Below are 19,258 nucleotides of genomic sequence, written 5' to 3'. Positions count from 1 at the left end.
TCTTTTCGGGTCGGTGCCACACACCCAGGGGCTCCGTTTCTTTTAGTACCTCTGGGGGCTTGCAGGTTAGGTGCTCTCCCTCTTCCAGAGGGGACAAGTCAGTCCTGCACGAAGGACTTGTTTTCCGTGCCCTGTAGCTTCCTCGCAGCAGGGGGCGCTGCAGTCGTGTTCATGGTCCAAGTGACCCACCAGCCTAGTAAGAAAGGGAACCAGGCAGGAAGGAGGTGTGGCAGGCAGACCTCGGACCTCTTTGGTCTCGCAACTTTAGTTCCCAGAGCTCCTCCTGCCCAGACCATTCTTCTACATCGTATTTCATCATGTTGGATGCCTTCCCTCCAGTCTTGCATCCGGGCGGAAAGGAAAGGGGCATCAGCTTTCCCTTTCGCTGGGTTGAAGGATGGCGCTGCAGAGGGTTGCGCTAGCGTGGGGTCTCTTCTATGTTCTCGGAGCCAGCCTGACGATCCTGATCCACGAAAGACACCCCCCCCCCAACGCTCTCAATCTCTGAGGAGCCAATGTGTGCTTCTAGCCTCCCTTCTTTCATTTTCTGGACCCCTTTCCATAATCTCACCGCGGGACACGTGTCTTCTCCATTGACATTGATGTCGACGGAGGTGGCTTGTGGCCTCAGAGTAGAGCTCGCTGCATCTTAACACTCTCCCCCCCCCCCCCCATCCACCCCAGCTCTTCAACTGGTCCTCCCATTCTAATTCAGCTCACACACCGTACACGCGGGCAATACACCCTTAGTGGCCAGTGAGGCTGCCAGCGCTCGCCGAACCTGCCCTGTCTCTTTCTCTCTCTCAGTGTCACCAGAAGCCTCCCCAGCTGACCAGACCTTTGCCTGACAGCTCTCGGCACCGAACGTTTGGCTAGCAATCTAGTGGGTGCAAGGCGGCTGTAGGCACCACTGGGCAAGCCATCATCAGCGCCTCCTGTCGCCTTTCTCCTCCTCCATCGCCCCGCCCAGAGCGCACTCTGGCTATCGTTTTGGGCAATCTTCCAAAAGTCGTCCTTGTCCCGGGGCGGAGGGCGGGGGTCTGGGACGGGGGTGGGGTGCTTTCCAGAGTGAAAAGGAAGGTGAAAGAAGAGGAAGAAGGGAGGGGGCTGGAGGAGGAGGGGGCTGGAGGAGGAGGGGGCTGGAGCAGCTGGGGGAGAGGGCGGAGCCTCCGGCCGGTGGGTGGGGTGGGGGGGGGTAGGACCGGGAGGAGTCGGCGGAAAGGATCTGATCGGGGTGGGGAAAGGGGCGGGGCTATCTCGGGCCGGAGGGCTGGCCACGCAGGCGCGTGGGGCGGCGGCGAGAACCCCACGCGGGAGCTTTCCCAGTCCCCAGCCGCCGCTTCTCACTTCACTGGAGAGGGCGGCCCGGGAGGGAACCAATAAAGAGTGAACGTGCTGCAGCCGCGGTGGCGGCCGAGTGGGTGCGGGCGATCCCGGAGTCGTGCGCCCGGGCGGGCGGCGGCGGAGAGAGGAGAGGCGGTTCGCCTGGTCCCTCCCACCCGCCCCTTTCTCTCCGTCTCTCTCCCTCTCTGCTTTCCTCACCGCCGGTCCCGGATCCTTGCTCGGTCCGGCCCCTTTGCCCCCACCCCTCCACCCCTCCATCCCCCTTCCCGGGCGCTCTGCTACCTCCTCAGTCCTCTACCTAAGGCGCACCAAAGTGCCATGGGTTAGGGTGGGGACCGCGAGCCGCGCCAAGAGGACTCTTGCCCCGATCCTCCGCCGGGGGCGGGGGGCGTGAAGCCGGACCGCCGCGGGCACGGGCATGGGGAGCGCGGTGTGAGCCGCTAACCCCGGGAACACTCGGGAGCAGCGGAGCCAGGCGACAGGAGGAGCCGGCGACCGAGAGGAACCCGGGGATCGGAAGGGCGAGGAGGCGGGCGGGCGGGCGGGGAAGCCAGGCAAAAGTGCAGCCAGGAGGAGAAGGCGGCGGAAGGTGGGGATTGATGCTTCTGTGTTTCTGTTGCCGCTGCTGCGCTCGCGCTGGGAGCCAAGCCCGAGGGAAAGCGGTGGAGAGATGATTGCAGAGTTGGTGAGCAGCGCTCTGGGGCTCGCCTTGTATCTCAACACCCTGAGTGCGGATTTCTGCTACGATGACAGGTAAGTGGGAGGCAGGAAGGGGCCGTGGCTGCGACGCCGTCAGGGGTGGTGGTGGGGCGGGGGGGCTCCCCGGTGCCTCTGGAACTGCTTGCTGGCAGGCTGAAGCGTGTCTCGAGGACACAGGTATTATCAGCACCTGAAGGCTTAGGCGACGTGGAAACCGTAACTCCCAAAGCAAACAGCCGGGACGCCGGCGCGCTGGGCGGGCCAAGCGAGTTTCCGCTCCTACTTTGCAGGTTCTTGCTTGCTTCTTGCCGGTTGGCAGACGCTTAAGATTTTTTTTTTTCCTCCCGGAAATCCCTGCATTTTGGAAAACTGATTAATGAACCTACATTAACCCCCCCCCAAAAAAAAAAAAACCAGTCCAAGGTATACCTTGGTGCAAAAAAAAAAAAAATGCATATTAAGCGATTTTACTTGAGGACTGGAAGGAAGTCGCTCCTCACCCCTTAGTAGATCTTCTCTGTGTAGTTTCCTTTTATTGATAGGACACTTATTTCCTGAAGTTAAATGCACGTTTGATAGTTGCCAAAATAGTAGAAAGAGCGCGCATACTGTGCGTCAACTTTCTGTTTGAGGTGTATGGTAGTAAACTTGGAGCTAGCTGACATCATCGCTCACCCATCACGAGGCACTCTTTTACAGAAACACGGACTTTCAGTTCAGTTCTGTTGGGAAGGCTTGTATTAGACATTAGTGGTTTTTTTTTTTTTTTTTTTTCTGACGCTAATTGGGGAAGAAGACGCCCCTAGACACTGAAGTTGTCTTCTGTATTTGGATTAGTTTGGGTGGCTAATGAGACGCGGTCTGTTGTCAAAGAAACTGCATTGATTCCTGGAAAACATCACCCTTGTGGTGGTGTCTTTACCATTTTTTTTTTTTTTTTTTTTTTAATGTTGTTAGTGTTTAGAAACCGATGAAAAGCTCCAATAGCCATTTGGGAAAATTCCAATTTGTGCTTCTTCCGGTGACTTAATCTGATTACAATTAAAACAGATGCATAATTAAAATATGTCAGAGCAGCGTGCCTGGCTGAACTTATTAACCGTCCTGGGGTGTTTCATGCTCCATTGACATTAAACCATCCAAAAAGTGAACACAGATTTACTTTGACAACTTTTCAGCAGCCTCTCTGGGTTTAGGGGAGTGAATGGATCCCCAGGGCTAGGGCGAGGAAGTGAGTGAACTTGAGCAAAGTGGTTGCTAGCAGTGAGGGAAGCTAGGCTGCACCCTTCTGCTAATCAGCCACAATGTGTCTTCTGCTGTGTCCACTCTCCTGCTGAGAGTGTTCGTGGATGTATGTCTTTAATCAGGTAATCTTGGCCCACACCCTTGGGTCCACTGTGGAATTCTCTGATAATACCTTCGAAAATATCCCCCACACCCCTGGCATGTTTTAGGTTGTGCCTAGCAGAGGCTAGCTGATAGAGTCTCTGGCAAACTTTTACTGCACTTTGAGAACAGTGTACTGACTTCTGCAGTGACCTCTGTTGCTCTAAGGAACAGGCTAAGAGCAAGGGAGGCTGCCCTGCTCATCCGTCCTCCTCCTCCAGGTCTCTGCCATGATGCACCTGCTATTTTAAGAGTACTGGTGGAGAAAGCATTTGTTCCTTTCAAATTAATTCGTTTTCACTAAAATAAATGTAGGGATGAGTCAGTGCATTGGCTGGCTTTTGGGGGGGGGCTGGGGGGGAGCAGGAACTGAAACCACAAATAAGAAGCTTATGAAGGGATGGAGCAGGGAAAAACCCTCACATTCTAGAACATTGTGATAAACCAAGCATTCCTCTTGAACACTATTCATGACTGCTGTCCAGTTCTTAAAGGAAGATGTGCAGAAAGAGGCCACTCTCTTTAAAAAAAAAAAAAAAGGAAGCTAAAATCTACATAAATGTGTGTGTACCCTTTTCTGTAGGCCTACTGCTCACACCGAAGTGTTTGGACTTTGTGAGTCTGGGAGATGGTTGTGTCTGTGATGATAAATGATTTGTCCTTGACGGCTGGAATTTGTTCTAAGCTCCTCATCTGCTCCGGGTCACATTGAGTGTTACACTGGTTTGTCTTCTGTTTTCTGTCTGCATAGGTGAATTTTAGTGTGCTGGTCTCCCCCTCCCCGTGTTATGGATAGCACATTCTGTGTGATATTTAGACACACATTTATAGAATGGTGAGGGCCATTATTAAGCGTGAATCGTGCTTTGCTGTGCATTTCAGAAGTCTTTTCTGTTGACTTCTCATAAAACTTCGTGTGCAGAGCAGCCTTCATCCCTGGGTTTCATAGAAACCCACTGGAAGGTGCATATTTATGCAGTACTGAACTTACCTGTCCTGTGCACAGCATGTGGAGTGACCCACTGCTAAATTGTGCTGTAAACCCTGGCTATGCAAATACACGTTCCATGTAAGTACTGCAACTCACTGGTGTGTGAAGAGGGGATGGGAGAGGGGAGCCAAGTGGGAACCGCAGGATGATGATGATATGCTTGTTTCCACTGCTCCATTTCTGATGGCAAAGAGTCACATTTAAAACATTGCTTACAGTATGTACGTAGGTCTGTGTATCGCGATGCCCTCCAGGAACTTCTGTGGGACACTGTTCTGGAAGACAGGCTTCTGGAAGTAGAGAAAGCCATAGACAAGGAGAGAGATGGCTCTTATGCATGGCTTGCTTAACTAAATTAGAAGCTTGCAGTAGAGCCTGAAGAATCTGGCCTTTAGAAGGGCTTTCTTTATATTGCTGTAGTCCGAGCATTATGGCTGTGGTACTTCGCAAAGTTACCCTTTAAGTATAATGATCAAATTTATTTTATAAACTTACATATCTGTATAAGTACTTTTTATGTCTTATGTAACTTGTTGGAAGTTAAGTGGTAACAGGAAGTTTTCTTAAAGCAAAAATTCCGTTCCCTCTGGTAAAAACTTTATGTCTTGCAAGTGTTTCGGTGCTAAACTTAAGATTATGTCTAGGATGTGTTTTAATGAGCAGTGCAAGGGCAGGATTCACAGTGCCTGATGAGAAAACATACATTCTTTCTGCTATATTCTCTCACATGGTGTAATGAGTACATTGTATCTCAAGTATGCTTGCCAAATTTTCACTTCAGTTGCCTGTGACTCCTTGCAGGATCCTCTTAAAGTATTTTCTGGAGAAACTTGCTACTTATGAGAGAGGGAAAAATACAAACAAGCACCTTTTGTGACCGCAGACTCTTTGCTCTCTTACGTACTTGTTGAGGGTGACCGCATGTCATTACACATCGTCCCTGTTAACATACTAGCACAGGTTTCTCAGAGGTCACACGGAGAGGAGTCAGCTCAAAGCAAAGGTAGACTGTCATTGGAAAGGAGGCCGATGTGCATGTGTTTGCATCATGCAGTGGGTGGCATACCCTTTTATGACACAGGGGCAGGGGAGTATGAACATTGCAGCTTTTCAATTATCACTTGAGAAAAGTAATTCATTACATTTGGGGAGGGGAAGCAAACATGAATACTTGAGATTTGATATTGGAACATGTATGTGTCACTTGCAGATTTCTATCACTGATGAGTGTATTGCATTCTCTCTGTCGGGGGTGTGTGTGTGTGCGTGCATATGTGCACACATGTGGAGAATTGAAGTTGATGTTAGCTCTCTTCCCTGTTCCTGCACTATATTTTGAGGCAGGGTCTCTCATTGAATGTGAGGATAACTGAATCCCATCGAGCCAACTGATCCCTTGGGATCCCTTGTTTCCACTTCTTCAGTGGGATTACAAGCATCGCCACACCTGTTTCATTTTTAATATGTGATCTGGAGATGTGAACTTGGGTCTTTGAGCTTATGTGATGAGTACTTTATCCAGTTAGCCATTGCTGAAGCTTCCACAATTTGCTTTCCTTAAGCCCAGAATGGTCCTTAACATTAATTATGTGTCCCCTCCTTATTTTATTGAAAACAACATCTCCTTTCTTCTCTTCCTTCTGCTTCTGCCCACTTATGAGACCTCAGGGTCTTGCTTTGTGGTAGCTCAAGCTGGCCTTGAACTCCTGAACTTCCTGTCTCAGCTTCATGAGTGCCGGCATCACAAGCCTGTGCCACTACATCTGGCCGTCATCCAAGCACACCTCAAATAACACATTGCTTGTTTGGTTTTTCATATGACTATAAATGGGAAACACCAGTGAATAGCCAGGTGGTGGTGGTGGCGCTCACCATTAATCCCAGTGCTTAGGAGGCAGAGGCAGGTGGATCTCTGTGAGTTCCAAGCTATCCTGGTCAATAGAACAAGTTACAGGACAGCTAGGATTGTTACATAGAAAAACCCTGTCTTGAGACGAAAGTAAATGAAAACACAGTGAAGAATTTTGTTTGTAATGATTTTGATTGACAGTATTCAAATAACAGAAAAGGTTTATGGCTGTTCAGTGCCCTAAAAGCTCTTGCTCATGACATTTAGGAGGGCAGAGTAGCTGTTTATCATAGGCTGAGTGTGCTATCTCTCAAACAGACATCTTCGTAATGTTAGGAGAAGGCAGATTAGCTATTTTTCAGAATCTTCGTAATGTTAAGAGAAAGTAGATGAAGCAGTTTTAGAAGCTAGTCTTTACATCTGCCAGTATTCAGGTATTCCTGTTTGATTGTTAGGATTGTTAGTGTGATCTTTGATATGGTATGGCAAGGACCCTTTGGGAGGTGACTGATCACTTTATTAGCTTCTTTCTAAAGGATTGTTTTAGTAGGTTTGCTTTGGATATGAAATGATGAGGTTTTAGATTCCAGTGTGTTTGACATCTGAAATTATGGCTGATACTGATGAGGTGGTGTGCCTTTCTTCCCAGAACTCAAGGGGCAGAGGCAGGAAGGTTCTGGGAGTTCCAGGCCAGCCCAGTCTACGCGTGAATTCTAGATTAGCCTGGGCTACATAGTGAGAACCTATCTCAAAACAGACCATACTGGTTCATTTGTTGAAAATGCCATAGTTAAACCCATTATTTTCTGTTAGCAAAATAAAGGAGTACATGCGTATGACAGAAACAATGACCAAAGGAAATTTTTGCTGTGTTATAAATCACAAATTTTTTTTTTCATCAGGTCATTATAACCAGAAATCAAACACAAGAGTATTGTTTTACCTCTTATTTCCCTTCCCCGTATAATTATAGCACGGATAAAATGCATTTGGAAACAACTTATAGTTTATGAACAATTTTATATAACGTTTTATGTATAAGCTTTGGTTGTTTCATCCAATTTATTTGGAAATGGCTCATTTTGAACAAGTCCATTCGTTCTTGGCAAATTAAAATTACAGCTAGGTACAGCCAGGGTTAGATCGCTCCGCTTTGCCTCCGAGCCTGTCACATGGTGGTTATCATAGCAGATGACCCGATACAAGCACTCAGAGGACATACACAAATGCCAAAGGGGAAATTGCTTGGCAGCCATCTGTCTCTTCATTTTTTCACACACACACACACACACACACACACACACACACACACACACACACACGCATAGAAGTGCATGTACATATCCTGACACAGACACGATGATTAAACTACGTTGTCGAGTCCGGGAGCTGTTTGTCTTATGGGCATGTTGTTTTCCAGAGTTATCTTCTGTTCTATGCTACACTTCTAAAAGGTGTACAGCCTTTGGACTCCAGCATGTGTTAGGAGCATGTTTGTTGTCCCAATGTCTGCTGCTGCTCAGTGCACTCAAAGTGCTTGTCCAAGACCCAGCTTTTTATTACCATCGTCTCATACTTAGAGAGGACACAGTTTACCCTTACTGTAGTCTCAAAACTCCCTGGCTGACAGAGCCTATGTCCCTATTATTGTCACTACACGAACTACTTTGAATGTAATTATCACTTCTGTTTAATACTTTTCTGGGGGCCTTTGATAAGTAACTTTACGTCTTTCCTTTAATGGATTTTCTAGTGTGACAAGCGTTGAGCCCTTGAAGAAAAGGACACATGAGTAATTGAGTGTAAAGACCTCTCCTGTCTGAACAGTTGTGCTTGTTTAGAAGTTCAGCTGTAACAATACATAACAAATAAGTAAATGCTATGGAATGACATCATCAAGATTGCCTACCTGATGAAGGCATACTACTTTGGGTCAGTATAGGAATAGCTAGGTTCAGTGCTGGTGGGCCACTTTGTAGCTTTTGTCGCAATTCTAGGCATAGTCTGTGACATCCACTAAGTCACTAGTTACAAATACGTCCAGACAGCAGCTTCTTTTATTTGAGCTCCATGCTGCAGAGCATCTACAGCAGCTGTTCATCTTGGTAAGCACGCCATCGCAGGTAAACCTACTTGAATTTGGGAGGTCTGTGGATGTGTGGATAGACTGGCATTTGGTAGATATAATTGAACTCAAATTTACTTCTTTCTCAACACTTAATGCCATATTAATACTTATTTTCATTGTCATAGTGTTAATTTACTTACTTACTTATGTAGAGACAGTGTCTTGCTTTGTAGCCTAGGATGTCCTCAAACTTGTGATCCTTCTATCTCAGGTCTTGTGTGCTGGTAGTGCAGGCCACTGTGCCCAGAAAAATTTTGAATAGTCCCTGTATTGGTGGTGAAACATGGGGAATTGTGTGGAACTTTTCATGTTAACTAGAGTCACGTCATCCTGTCATTGGTCTAAAATACTTCTGCCTCAGAGAGTTTAAGATGTCCTTCCTCGGCTATTAACATCATTAAGAAAGACTACTGTAATATTCACATCGATCACTCTTTCTCCTTAAACATTTATTTTATCTTCTTTTAGAAATTTTAGGGTTTTTTTTTTTTTAAATCTTTACCACTATGTTTTTTTTTGTGTGTGTGTGTGTTGTTGTTGTTATTGTTTGTTTGTCTTATTTGCAATGGGAAACAAGGGATCTGGTAGGTGTAGTGTGAATAGACAGGGACATTGAGATGATTTTTGAAATTCAACAGTTACACCTTGCTGTCAAGTTTCCAGAGAACCTTGCTTTATTTAAAAGTAGCTTATAGCTTGGTGATGGTGGGGCACACCTTTAATCCCAGTACTTGGGAGGCAGAGGCAGGTGGCTCTGAGTTCGAGACCAGCCTAGTTTACAGAGTGAATTCTAGGAAAATCAATATTACACAGAGAAACTCTGTCTCAAAAAACCAAACTGTACCAAAACAAAACAAAACAAAAACCCAACCAACCAACCAACAAAACAAACAAACAAAAAGCCATCACCACCGACAACAGAAGGAATATTTTATAAATGTAGTTCAGTTTCATAGCCAAAAGTTATTGCATTGAAGATGAGATGTCCAGAAGCTTAGTATGTGACCAAGACAAGGACTGACACTTCTAATGGGCTTTAGCTCCCATTTCATTGTGTAATTAAATCTGATCATATGTGTGTGTGTGCTTCTCTGATGCGTACGCAGTTGCCACATGGCTTGAGGACAGAGCTGTTCAGCACTTGGCAAAGGAAATGCTATTCACTTATAATTCGCTGTCAGCTTTTATTTCTTGATCCCTTTGCAAGGCCACTTCATGGTATCAGTGTGAGACAGGATGTGAGGTATGATGTAGACTGTTGTCAGTCAAGGCTAAACTCACAATTTGTCAAACAAAACACTTAGTCCTACCTGTTGACTAGTGGTACCTCTGTGCTGTGTGCTGTGTGTTGTGGCCAGTGAAATAATTTTTGTCAGATCTCTGTTTCTGATGACTAATCTCCATTTCTGTGGAAATTATTAAATTATTACATTAGCAATTGTTCTTTAGAAGCATCAAGTTCAAAAAAAAAAAAAAAAAAAAAAAAAAAGGGATCAGTACAGGTGCTTGTCCTAGGTCAATTTCCATTGCTGCAATAAAGCATTCTGCCCCAAAGCAACTTGGAGAGGAAAGGGCTTATTTGGCTTATACTTCCATGTCACTGTCCATATTGAAGAAGTCAGGCCAGCATCTCAAGGCAGGAGCCTGGAGACAAGAACTTATGCAAATCAATGGAGGGATGCTGCTTGCTGGCTTGCTCTCGATGGCTTGCTTAACCTGCTTTCCTATAGCACCCAGGACCACTAGCCTACAGATGTGGGCTGGGCCCTCACACTTCAAGTTTTAATCAGGAAAATGCCCTCACAGATGTACAGGACAATCTGATGGACACATTTTCTTTTTTCTTTTTTTCTACTATAGTACCTGTAAGGTGTATGGTTTTTCCTCCCGCCGCTGGTCTGGTCCCGCCGCCACACCAGCCCCAATTAACACACAGAGACTCTGTATATGATATAATTCTGTTGGCCAGTTACTAGTTTCTTATCCGCTAGCTCTGTGTTAATTATTAACCCATTTCTATGTATTTCCACGTGGTCTTACCAGCGAGAGGCGGCTGGTGGTTCTAGTCTCTCCAGACTCTCCATCTTGACCCTCCTTCCTACTTCCTATTTCCTCCTTATCTCCTAGCCCCTCCTATCTTCCTTTCCTATTGGCCAACAGTGATTTATTCATTAACCAGCATGAGAAACATATACAGAATGACATCCCCCATCAAGTACCCTCTTCACATATAATTCTAGCTTGTGGTTACTTGAAAAAAAAATCAGCATCGTGTTCAATCTTGGTTTATGCAGTTAGGAAATATTAGGAACATTTCTTTGCAGGTGGATGAGGGAATGGTTCAGTGCATAAAAGCACTTGGCACCGAAGCCTGAGGACCTAAATTTGAATCTCCAGGATCAGATGTATAACATGGCTGTCTGCTGTCCTTTAGAGGACCATTTCTCTGAGGAGATGGGAGGCAGAGATGGCAGAGTCCTTAGCACATAAAACACAACAACAATGAAAACAAAGAGACCTGTTTCAAATAAGGTAGGAAGTCGAGGCTGACATTCCAGCCAGCTTGTCCTGTGATTTGTAAATGCATGGTATGGTCTAGTAGGTTCACATTCATACACACATACACACACACACACACACACACACACACACACACGAGTCTTTGGATAAAGAAACGATGGAGGTCTGAAACTCCAAAATTCAGAAATTGTGATGTACATTTCTCCGGCTTGTCATTCCAGAGGTAACTTCTGATTGATTTCTGGAGGAGTAGGGATTCTCTCTCGGTGTCATTTATGGGTATTTTAACTTCAAAGGATAGATGTTATTTGCTGAAGAGTGGCCACTGGGGCATAATATGGCTCTTGACATTTTGAACAGTGTTAAATGATGGGACGTTAGTATTTCAAATAGCCTTGTTTCAACATTGTTTGAAAATCCAGCGGGAAAAATGGCAGTCCATAGAATCCCACATACTTGAAATTCTTTAGGTATTAATTTTAAATGCAGTTCACAAGTTTATTTCTGACTTTTTTTTTTTTTTTTTTTTTTTTTTTTAAGGATGGGTCAGGCAAAGGAGACCTTCCAGCTGTGTCTTCAACAATGTTTTCTTCTTGTCTTGCATTTGCTTGCAAGTATTTTACAAAGAAGCTGAAGGGATTAAAAACCACAGCCCTGGTTTTGTTTTTACTCTATCATGATATATGTTTCTGTAAAGGACACTGTTGTAGAGCGTGTTGTTGCCACGGTTATTAATGTGGTGTTGGAGAAGTGGCGGATACACAGAGACTCTGAGTGAAGTCAGCATCTTGCTTTTGTTAATTTCCAATTTGTTCCACAGTGAAAGCATGCCTACTCGGCTTTCTCTGCCTTCAGTGGCAGCTCCTGAGATGAATGCACAGTCAGTAGTTAGAGGCTTTGGGAAGACTCCTTCCAAAGAACAAGGGCTTGCTGATGGCCCTGCTTGTTGAAGTGACAGCCCTTGCAAATTGTACCCTCTGCAGGGGGTGCCTTAGGTGGTGGCCATGGAGATGCTTCTCACTGGCTGAATGCCCTTCTCTCTATGTGGGGAGGTCACTGTCATTAGTGAGCCATCTGGGAGAAGGGCTTCTTCAGCTAGTGCTGCAAGAGGCTGTATGGGACCCTTTGGGGCATTTCTCATTGTTCTGTAAACTGCTTTTTGGTTACATGTGTCTTCCTGTCTTCAGGCTTCCACACATAAGTACTGAACCTGCCGATTTTGATTGCAAAAGGTATCTGAAGGCAAAATACCTGGTTCCAAATATCTTTTTAAATTTGTTTCCTTTGGCGCTGGTTGCTCCTTCTAATTACCTATAGGACTGCTCTCCCAAAGCTTTGTAAGAGAGCTCATTCTGACAAAGCAAGCTTCTAACAACAAAAAAATTTTTTTTTGCAACTACAGATTTGTAGAGGAAAAGTTCTCAGATGAGGAAGAAGTTTAATCAGGCAAAAAAGACATTTTTATTTGCTGAAATAGGCCCTTTAGGGGGAAGCGATTATTTATAGCTGATGTGAAAAACTGGTGTTCCTGAGTTTATTTGGTAAACTGCATTCGAAATAGGAAGGTGTTCTTGTTACTCAGTTGGAAGAACAATGGTGCTGAATTGTTGCTAAATTTATTTTAAGGAAATAAGGTGTTACATATATTTTAATTCATTCTTTAAGGCGCGCGCGCGCGTGTGTGTGTGTGTGTGTGTGTGTGTGTGTGTGTGTGTGTGTTTAATGGAAGCACCTGAATTTGAGATTTGATACATGTGCTAAAATTTACTTTCCTATGTTTGGGAATCTTTTTTCCTTAAAAAATAATAGTCTTTATGGGTTTTGTTATATGTTGAAGTTGAAATGTCATTGTTTTACACTGTCCTATGTGTCATCAACAAAATAATGCCAATTCTGTGAACCAATTTTTTATGGTGACTGCTTTTAAATGCAATTGGGTTGTGATATTGCAAATGCCTGTGGCAGGGAAGTAGGTTTGCAGCTTGCCTCTCTGGGTTTACTGAGGCAATTGCCTCTATTGGAGTTGTTTTTTGTTTTTGAGATTGAGTCTTCTGTGTAACCAAATCAGGCATCCAACTTAAAATCCTCCTGTCTCAGAATCCTCAGTGCTGGGCATAGCAGACATGAGTCATTATCCCAAGCAAGGCAAGAAAAAAATCCTCTTCGGTCAGCAAAAATCTTCAGTATGTTGCAATTAGATGGATCTCTGTGCCTCTCCTATGGAGAACCCAAGATGGGCAGCTACTGAGCATTTTCCTATCTATGTGTATATGTTTCTAGACTATCATTTCTAAAATAATTTACTTACTTTTCTTTTATGTGCATTGGTGTTTTGCCTGCACATATGTCTGTATGAGGGTGTCAGATCCCCTGAAACAGGAGTTACAGACCATTGTGAGCTGCCATGTTGGTGCTCAGTGAGGCCAGAGACTGGCAAAGTTTTGAGGCAACAACCCGGCAAGCTAGAGTCATGGGATTTTCCTCCTATAAACAAAATTTCTTTCTTAGGTGTTGTAGATAGAGGAGGCTTTTATAGGGATTTGAAAAGGGCTGTTCTCAGTTTGGGACAGATGTGTGTGCCTGTGGCCATAGGTTTCTTGGGTGGGTTTGTTTTCTGATACGCAGGCTGTAACTGCGTCTGAAAGGCGTCAAATGCTGTCAGTTTTCAATGCCAAAAAAAAAAAAAAAAATGTCAAGAACTGAGCTCATACTGTCTAGACAGGGAAGGGGGGCAAAGGTAACTTTCACTAGAGAACAGTCTTCAGTTTAGGAGTGTTAATCTGAGCTGTCATATACACTGAAGCTAGTAGAAGACCATGGTAGGTTCAATGTAATTGGCCCCATAATTTCATAGGGAGTGGCATTATTAGGAGGTGTGGCTTTGTCGCAGTGAGTATGACCTTGTTGGAGGAAGTGTGTCACTGTCGCCTAGGGTTTGGGGTTTCCTATGCCCAGGATACTGTTCAGTGTTTAAGTCAACTTCCTATTCCCTGCAAGCTAATATGTAGCCAGCACCACATCTGCCTTCATGCTGTCATGATAATGATGGATTGAACCTCTGGAACTGTAAACGAGCCACCCCAATTAAATGTTTCCTTTATAAGAGTTGCCGTGGTCATGGTGTATCTTCACAGCAATAGAAACCCTAAGACGGAGACTAAGACCACTCAGCATGATTGTCACCAAAATGAAGGCATTTTATATGCAAACAAAGTAAGTGAGACTAGAGGGTTGATGTCCCCTCAGTTACGTGGAGGGACTTTATTACTCGAAGGATCTTGATACCCAAACCGTGTCTCTAGAGCAAAAATGCACTTGGAGAAAATGTAGCTTTCAATGCATGACAACTTTGTAGACTTTCTGAATGCAACAGATTACACAAGTAGGCAGCTGAGAGTAGGTCAAGTAGAACTTGATTAGTGATATTCAGGCAATAGCTAGTGATGTAGGGAGAGGGAACCTACAGTAAGTATAAAATTTCCCATCTGGGGTAGACAGGGCTCAGCGGTATGGTCCTGGTGTGCCGTGTACCATGTGAATGAAAGTAAACAAAACGGGACTTGGGTTTAAATGATGATATTGAATTTGGTCCACTTCAGCTGTCAGGCATCTAGAAAGATTTTTGAGCGGGTCCAGTAGAATCTTTTGAACAAACCTGTTCTAAAATGAGCTAGATTGTTCTTTTAGTTGCATGTTATTAAATAGTATCATACAGCATTGGGAACAAATATTGGATGAAGAAAAGAGACGCGAGTTTTAGATTTTTTTTCAAGTACCGCTTTCCCACTTGAGTACTCGAGCTCCTCAGCTCTCATGAACTCAGCACTTTAATTGGTCAGGAAGTGAAAATAATAACTGTTCACGCAGAGCGGGGATCAAATGAAGTAGTATGGGCGATGTCCTCTGCGGTTTTTAAGAAGTGCATCATTCTGTACTTAGATGGAGAGTGTGTTGCAGCAGGGGGTGGGGTGAGCCACTAGTTCACTGCCCCTGCTGTATGTTGTTCTCTCCTCTCCGGGAACACAGCTACATCTCTCCCCACAGTGGCTGAGGCTTTCTCTTGCGCCCTAGAGTTGCTTTCTTGCTGTCCAAGCTTTCATGGCTTGTCTGTCCCCTGTGCTCCCGAATCCCCCTCCCCTTCTCCTTGTCTGTCTGTCTGTCTGTCTGTCTGCTCTTGAGAAGTGAGCCCTCAGCACCGTCATATCAGTGGCTTCTTGCAACTTTGCAACTGCACTTTTCTTCCTTTCTTTCTTTTTTGCTGTTACGAATCTTTACATTTTTAAAAAAACGTAATTATTTTACATCCTGACTGCAGTTCCCCCTCCCTCCTCCCCTCCCTCCTGCCCCTCAGCCCAACCCCACCAGTCCTTTCCTCCTCCATTTCTACTCAGAAAAGGGCAGGCCTCCCTCGGATATCAACAAAACATGGCAAAGACCAAACTCCTCTTCTTGCATTAAGGCTGGGCAAGGCAACCCAGTATGAGCAGTAGGGTCCCAAAAGCCATCGGGAGAGTCAGAGACAGCCCCTGCTCCCATTGTTAGGAGACCCACAAGAGGACCATGCCACAGAAAACTCACAAATATGCAGAGGATCAGGGTCAGTCCCCTGCAGGCTCCCTGGTTGTCGTTCAGTCTCTGAGCTGCTATGAGCCCAGGTTCATTGATTCTGTGGGTTTTCTTGTGATGTCCTTGAGTCCTTTGTCTCCTATAACCCTTCCTCCCTCTCCTTCAGCAAAAATCCCTGAGCCCGGTCTAATGTTTGGTCATGGGTCTCTGCATCTGTTTCCATCGGTAACTTCTGTTTCTTTCCTCTGGCTTGGCCCATGTTTCTATTCTCTGTGAAGTAAGGATTATTTAGAATAGACACATGACCAGTCTATGTAACTCTTCGCTTGTGGAGGATAATGTGACTCGTTATAGTGTCTTAGGCATAAAGCACCTTTCACGTTTCAGTTTTCGACATCGACGAGTGTCAATGAGCACTAATGGGCTTCGCCTTGATCCCTTTTGGAGTACATGTGTGTTTGAAGCACTTCTGCTGGGCTGGTGAGGAGAAAAACTGTATGGTTCACGCATGAGAAAAGCTGACATTTTCTGCACTAACGTGTCTGTGGTCCTCAACTGTGTGGAGGATTCTAGGTGAGTATGTTGAACACGTGCTGGATGGCACCATGCTGTAGCCAAGCCAGGAAGGATATGGTTAGCACCCATGAGGTATGTTTCTCAGCCAGAGCTCCTCAATCTTGGGACAGAAGAGTAAAGACCTTAAAGAGCTTTAGGAGCAGAAAACCTAAAGTTCTGACTGTTATTGCCTACAGTTGTAATTTCAGTTGTGTGAATAAACTTCTGGTTCTGTGTAATAACAGTGATGTCTACCACTTGGGGGTTTTGGGGGGATTTAGTCAGCTATATTATGTAAAGAGTCTTGTACAATGCACAGTTTGTGGGATTACTTATGAAATATTTGTCAGTGAAAATTACTCATTAATTACACTGCTGATAGCTTAAAAACAATGTATAAGAGTATATTAGTGGACTCTGGAAGATTTAGAGAGTTATTGAAAGTCAGTCTGTGGCCAGTTGTGGTGCACAACTGTAATTCCAGCATTTAGGAAGTTGGTGAAGGAAGACTGGGAATTGAAAGCCTGCCTGTGTTACACAGCAAGAAAATGTCAAACTCAAACTTATCTCTAGTTCACATTTAACTTAATTTTTCCAGTAGACTGTGATAATTGATAAAGTTCAATGAAACATACTAATTAATGATTGTGTATTTACTTTATATAAATGTTCTTAAAGTTGTATTTCATTTTTATTTATTTGTGTATGGGGGTGTGCATTTGAGAGTGGATGCCCATAAAGCAGGAGCCAGAGACAAGAATACCCCTGAGGGAGGGGTTATAGGCAGTTGTTATCTGATAGAATTGGTTTCAAGGAACCGAACTCACGTTCTCTTCAAGGACCACCGTGTGTCTTAACCAGTGAGGATCTGTCTTGAAACTCAGTTTTTACATTTGCTTTTAAATGTGGCACAGTGATGCAGATGTGATACCAGTAACCCTCTTTAAGCATGTGCATATCTGGTGGTTTGACCAGTATATAGTTTGTGGTGAATAATAAATTGAAAATCAATGTGAAATCACTAGACACCTTTCATGTTCTTTGGCGTAATTGCTTTTCTCTTTAATTAGATAATATGATCTGTAAGAAGTCATTGAAAAATGCCATTGATCTCTCAAACAGCTTACATCCATGTTAGTGCTCTCTGATGTGTGGCTTACACAGTGAAGTAATGGAACTACAGACTTATTTACAGGTTTGCTTGTTTGCTTGTTTGAAAAGATGATGACCAAAATGCTACCGAATGTCCCAATGGCGCTTTTCTCTTCCCGGGCTTTCCCTGTGCAGAACTCTATATAAAGCTTTGTCTGCAACTTGCTGCATCTTCGTTAGATCCCACCCTCTTTGAGAGTCGTAACTTTCATTAATTTGTTTGCAAACAGTTTCTGCATCTAAGAATATCGATCTCTCTCCCAATTATAACACACCCTGTATCTGTTTACTTCACATTTTACTAACATTACCCGTTTGAAAGAGTATATTACTGCCAGACTCGAACACTTCTTGCTTTCGTCTCTCCTTGGTACTTAACTTGTGCACAGAAAAAGATGTCCCTCCCAAGTTCAGGCACACTAGGTATGTGGAAGGTGGCAAGGTGATTCTGTCATAGTGGTGTGGTTTCCTATTCACTGGCTTCCATCTGAGCTTGAAATAAGTCACATTTTGTCAGAATGGTTTTGAGTTCAGTTGTCTAAGAAATACATTGTTAATTGCTTTGAAACATTTAATATTTGTGATTAAAATTGTGGCCTTAATGCATACATATAGTGCTAAATTTAGGCACCTTGTTCTTATTTATTTTTTAATTGAAATTACATTTCTCTCTCTCTCATGCCCACCCTCCCTCTGTTTGGGCAGGGTATATTTGTGTGTGCTTATGTGTGTGTCTATACCTGCACAATGGCACATGTGTGGAAGTCGGGACCATGTGGTTCCCTGGGATTGAACTCAGGTCCTCAGGCATGGCAGCAAGTGCCCCCCCACCCACCCACGGAGCACTGTTTCGAACTCTAAACAGGCACTTTCATACAACAGCCCCCATCAACAGTAGATGCTTTACCTCTGTCGTAATCTCTTTCACGTTTTGGGCATTAGTGGTTGGAATGCTTGCTTTGTTCCAGTTGATAACTAAATTGTAACAGCAAGTGTCAAGCTTCTAGAAGTGAGAGCAGTTTGGGTTCTTATTGGCTAGCAGCCTGGTTCTCTCTGGTGCACATCTGTTCTTTGGAACAGTTTAAAGACTGTTCAGGTGAAAATTTATCTGGTATTTTAATGAGCCAGGTCCTGACGGTTTAAGGTTTAAATATTAGTCGTTATGAAACCTAAAGATCAGCGGTTCCTAAGCTGACTCTCAATTCTGTGGGCTTAGTTTAAATTGATACATCAAGCCAGCCATTCAAGACCTCAGTAAACATGTTCCTGCAGTTAGTTTTGAGAACTAAACAAAGAACGAAGGTCTGATTTCGAGGCTTCAGTAGGGTGGGGAGGGCTGGTTGTTTATAGCGATGGGAGGTCAAGAATGACGTTCCCGCCAGTGAACTTCAACAGAACGGAGTGCAGTTGGCTTGTGGGCCCTGCCACTTTCTTGCTGAGGGTACCTTGCTTGTAGTTTATGGGACAGGTGGTTCTGGGTCATTGTGGGAGGAAACGATAGGCAGTGTGATGGAAGGCATCAGGTTTGGATTGCTACCTTTGTGGATTTGGAAGCTGACAGAAAATAAGCGTCTGAATTGAACTCAGGATTCTCTGTTCCCATGAAAATCTGCTGAATCCGGCTGTTTGTGGAATCGCCTGTTTGGTGTGTTAGAAAAGAGATCTGGAGTATTGTGAGCTCATGCTGGGTTGTTGGATTGTATCCTTAGGTAAGTGATATTATGTATACCTTTCCTCTCTCCTTGTGTATCTTATTTTATTTGTTTGAACTCATACAAAGCAGCAGGTTTCCTGCTGGCATTTTCTTTTTTGGGTTTTTTGAGACAGGGTTTCTCTGTATTGCTTTGGAGCCTGTCCTGGAACTTGCTCTGTAGACCAGGCTGGCCTCGAACTCACAGAGATCCACCTGCCTCTGCCTCCCGAGTGCTGGAACTTGCTGGCATTTTCATATACGTTAACTTGGTTGATCCCCCATCTCCTTTGTTCTCTTCCCTGTTCCTCCCCATTGTCGTCCTACCATGCTCCTTTCATATTCCATGTCTCTATTATCATCCATTCTTGTCTCCTT

The 19,258-nt window shown here is 44.5% G+C and overlaps 1 protein-coding gene across 1 annotated transcript in view; it reads left to right on the top strand.

Annotated features, from left to right (window-relative positions):
• The first annotated feature begins 1,882 nt into the window (after positions 1-1,882).
• The window catches only part of Tmtc2 (transmembrane O-mannosyltransferase targeting cadherins 2), a 356,378-nt gene continuing 339,002 nt past the window's right edge, over positions 1,883-19,258 (top strand). The window contains exon 1 of the mRNA XM_051206397.1: positions 1,883-2,097. Within this exon, the coding sequence (XP_051062354.1) occupies positions 2,015-2,097 (83 nt within the window). The 5' untranslated portion in view covers positions 1,883-2,014. The remainder of the gene's footprint in view (positions 2,098-19,258) is intronic.

This window comes from Phodopus roborovskii, unplaced genomic scaffold (genome assembly GCF_943737965.1).
Source record: "Phodopus roborovskii unplaced genomic scaffold, PHOROB, whole genome shotgun sequence".
In the NCBI taxonomy this organism is placed as follows: domain Eukaryota; kingdom Metazoa; phylum Chordata; class Mammalia; order Rodentia; family Cricetidae; genus Phodopus; species Phodopus roborovskii.
Note: the sequence above shows the minus strand (reverse complement) of the source record. Positions and strands in the feature narration are given on the sequence as shown.